This window comes from Telopea speciosissima, chromosome 5, assembly GCF_018873765.1.
Source record: "Telopea speciosissima isolate NSW1024214 ecotype Mountain lineage chromosome 5, Tspe_v1, whole genome shotgun sequence".
Lineage (NCBI taxonomy): Eukaryota > Viridiplantae > Streptophyta > Magnoliopsida > Proteales > Proteaceae > Telopea > Telopea speciosissima.
The window spans coordinates 3038389-3042136 of record NC_057920.1 but is presented as its reverse complement, the minus strand read 5'-3'; the positions used below and the strand labels follow the sequence as shown (position 1 = coordinate 3042136).

At 44.9% G+C, this 3748-nt stretch overlaps 1 protein-coding gene across 1 annotated transcript; it reads right to left on the bottom strand.

The window, feature by feature from the left end:
* Nucleotides 1-1276: 1276 nt before the first annotated feature.
* On the bottom strand, nt 1277-3527 carry LOC122661076 (subtilisin-like protease SBT1.7). The gene is made up of 2 exons (XM_043856386.1): nt 1971-3527; nt 1277-1287 (listed from the first exon to the last, which is right to left on the bottom strand). The coding sequence occupies exon 1, from the start codon at nt 3523-3525 to the stop codon at nt 1975-1977; it is 1551 nt and encodes a 516-aa protein (XP_043712321.1). The 5' UTR covers nt 3526-3527; the 3' UTR covers nt 1277-1287; nt 1971-1974.
* Between the last annotated feature and the right edge of the window lie 221 nt (nt 3528-3748).

Sequence of the window (3748 nt, the reverse complement as noted above, 5' to 3'; positions counted from 1 at the left end):
GCTAAAGAAAAAGCATTGAAACTAAAATATCCCTCTCCCAACAAAAGAAAACTCTATCTTTATCCTATGAATATCCTTAGATGAGAAAAATCACTTCAAATCACTGATTGCAATAAGTTAGAAAAGCTCTTGCAGGCATCATACACCCATCATAAGACACAGTTTGTGTTGCAGTTGGCTGTCCTCTTTGCCGGACAGCTTTAAACTGGATATTGTAATTCTGTGCAGCCCACATTTAGGCCCAAGCCCATGGTTACATGCCTCTCCAACTTTCAAAAACCAGTTATGTTTGTTACAAGGAAATGCAGCGGTGGTAGGGTGGTGGCACAGTGGAGCCGTAGATGAAGAAGAAGAAGAAGTATGAGAATAAATCTGTAATTCTACCCTCTCAAGGGTAAAATGGTCATAAAAATATTTAAAAACTCATTTGTTAGCAACTAACAGAATTCACTAACGGCTGGGTTTAAGTGTTATATAGTTTAGAAAGTAGGGGGAGTCTTTGTACTGTTTAGAAACACAGGGGAAATGTAATTTAGCCATTTGTCAGGGGAGGTCATTGTAATTTACCCAATTGAAATTAATATAAGCCACATCTCAATCTTTATGTTAATCTCCCAATTCAACCATGTTCAATGACAGGTTAAAAATTGTGGCCTGAGAGCTCCTTTACGGGTTGAAAGTATCAAAAGTATAGAAGATTTGGTAGTTGGCCCCCATCTGAGCTACCAAGTAGAGGTGCAACTGGGCTAGGTTGGGTCGGGTTTTTCAAAACCCAGGCCCAACCTAAGGTTCCCACGGCTCAGTCCAAGCCTAGCCTTACCCTAGGTTGGGTTGAGATATTTCAGCCCAGGTCCTATCGGTCTCAGGGCGGTCTAGGTTTGACCCTATTTTATCATTACTTAGACCATTGTGTTATCAACTTTTTTCATAGGTACACCCCAAGAAGAGTGAAATCATGACCTCTTAATTGTAAAGTGAATTTTTTTTTTTGTTTTTTTGATGAAAACAAAATGGAAAATTACTTAAAGATTTTGATAGAATACATATTGTTTGTCTTGCGCATAGATCTTTGCCAATTAAGCTATCTCTTAGAGTTAATATCCAACTTTCAAAATATCCACCATTTCCTCTTCTTATTTGTACACTCACATTTCCTGGAATTTGTTAAATATAAACAGTAACAACCCAATTCCCAACAAAAAAAATATATACAAGGTCCGGCTCAACTCAAGGCTTCAGCCTAGGCCCATCCCAGCCCTAGCTCGGGCCTAGGAATCTCAAACCTGACTCAACCTTTGGGCTGAAAAACACAACTCATGACCTACCGGGCTCATGGTGGGCTTCGGGCAGGCTCGGGCTCATTGGGCCAAAAATTGCACACCTACAACCCAGTATTTAGATACCGATCCTATCCTACTAAGTTTGATATGGAATTAGCCGGCTAGAAAAGATTTAGATCCAAATTGCCATACCCAAAGTCGGCAAATTCAACTTGGACTAGGATTAAAAGGTCTAAATCCTTGTTTGAAGGATGAGGTATGCTAATTCAGCTTTGAAAGAAGCCTTGCCTCAATCTCATCGAGATGTTTTTGGAGAATTCAAAATGCCGTGTCCTTTGTTATCATCTTATAAATATTTTGGGAAAATAGACCGTCTGGGAGCATGGCACTTCCAATCAGACATAGGATGGGGTCAAAATGATCACCCCACCCCCTCTCCCCTCCCCCTCCCCCTGCCCCCCTTTTATGAAAGATGGAAATCTCACTCCTATTGATGATTTCACATGCCGAGCTTTAGGAAATAAAGAGAATAATTTTCTAATATCTTCTCTTCACTCACTATATTTGTAATTAGGAAGAAGTACATATATGGGTTGATCCCTATAAGATCGAAATAATTAACTACAAATCTATGCAATTAAGGAAATAAACTTATGTCGAACACGTCTAAGTAATAATAATGGGTCCCACATGGTCACTTCCAACTAAATGCAATAGGGCTACCCACGATGTGCTCGCCGTCGGACCATTCGAGACGACCAAAGCTATTTGTCCCCGAAGTCATCGCCGAAGTTGCAGTGAACGTCACTGTGTAAACTTGCTTCTCATTTTGTGCACTGAAAGTCAAAGATTCCGGCTGAACAGATATCTTCACCGATTCCGTTTCTGAAGACACGGATACCTTATACGTTGCAGGACTGCCCACATTCGTCAACGTCCGTGTATGCTTAACGACACTGCCACTGCTGAGCTGGACAGCGAAAGAAGGGTAGTTGAGATTAGTGACGCTGTAACTTTTGCTCGTATCGCACGTAAAGTTCCCCTTTGTAATGAGTGAGATCTGCTCTTTACTGTAGTTTAAAGCACAGAGAAAGTCATTGTAATCCTCGACGGCGAGGTCATAGATGAGACCTGGATCAAGTGCTGAACTAGGGTCCACGTGTCCTGCTCCGTAATCGAATGGTGTTGCTGCTTTCCCGGTAGCGATGTCTTCAATCTTTGCGCCAGTACTGTAGGTGGTGTAGGCTGTTGTCATGAGAGCCGATCGGATGGCTCCCGGACTCCAATCAGGTTTCGCCGCTTTGAGGAGCGCTGCGATACCGCTCACATGTGGGCACGACATTGATGTACCTGATATGATGTTGAATTCAACGCGTCTCGTGTCAACATCTAAACCAGTGGGTCCTACAGCACCACTCCATCCCGCCAAGATGTTGACACCTGGTGCGATCATGTCTGGTTTGAGTATCTCTGGTGTTTTCGAGTTCGGCCCTCTTGAGCTAAACTGCGCCACCACAGGTGATGGTTGAATCCCCACCTTTGTGCCTTGGAAAACAATCGTGGCCGTCGGATTAGAATCCGAGGAAATATACTCCTTTATCATGTCGCCGGCATTCTTACTCACGGCTGTCGCCGGCAAGAGATGGGCCTGAGCCAATAGCTGTTCTCCGTCGGTAGCTAAATTAGCCAGAATCATCCCTGCGCCACCGACTTGTTTTACCACGTTTCCTTTCCGAACCGCGCTACTGCCACCCTCGCATAAAACGATCTTTCCGGAGACTTTGGATGGTAGCAAGGTGCCCGGCAAGCAACGACTCTCGTTGGGAACGATGCTGGCATCGCGAGCGTAGATGAGCGGTAGTAGCGAATCAGGCAATGCGTTTCCACTATAGAGAGACACTCCGGAGAAATTTTTTCCATTGCCGAGTGTAACATACGCAGGAAAGTCACGGTCCAAGGTTCCCGCACCAACGGTGGTTATCCAAGGAGCGACGTTGGACACGGTTGAGGAATCAGGTCCGTCGTTTCCAGCTGAGCAAGACACGATTATGCCTCTCTCCATCGCAGCGAAAGTTCCCACGGCGATAGTGTTTCTGTAGTAATCGGATGTCGAACCACCAAGCGACATGGAAATGACATTCACTCCATCTTCAATGGCTTTATCTATGCCAGCCATAATATCTGCATCGAAACAACCTCCCTTCCAACAAACCTTGTAAGCAGCGATTCTGGCACGTGTGGCCATGCCTTGTGCAGTCCCCTCAGCGTATCCAAAAAGGCTCGCATTTTGCACTGCTGAGCCGGCCGCCGTGGTCGACGTGTGGGTGCCGTGGCCGTCGTCATCTCTCGGCGATCTCGATTCTTGGGTTTGATCAATTGGACCATACCTAGCTTCGTAGCCGTTGGAGAAAAATCTCGCCCCGATTAGTTTCCGATTACAGCTGGAGGAATTAAAGTTCGTACCTTCT

Bases quoted from the DNA above. Each gene is read 5' to 3' on its own strand.
- LOC122661076 (XM_043856386.1), bottom strand. From the start codon at position 3,525: ATGGCCACACGTGCCAGAATCGCTGCTTACAAGGTTTGTTGGAAGGGA.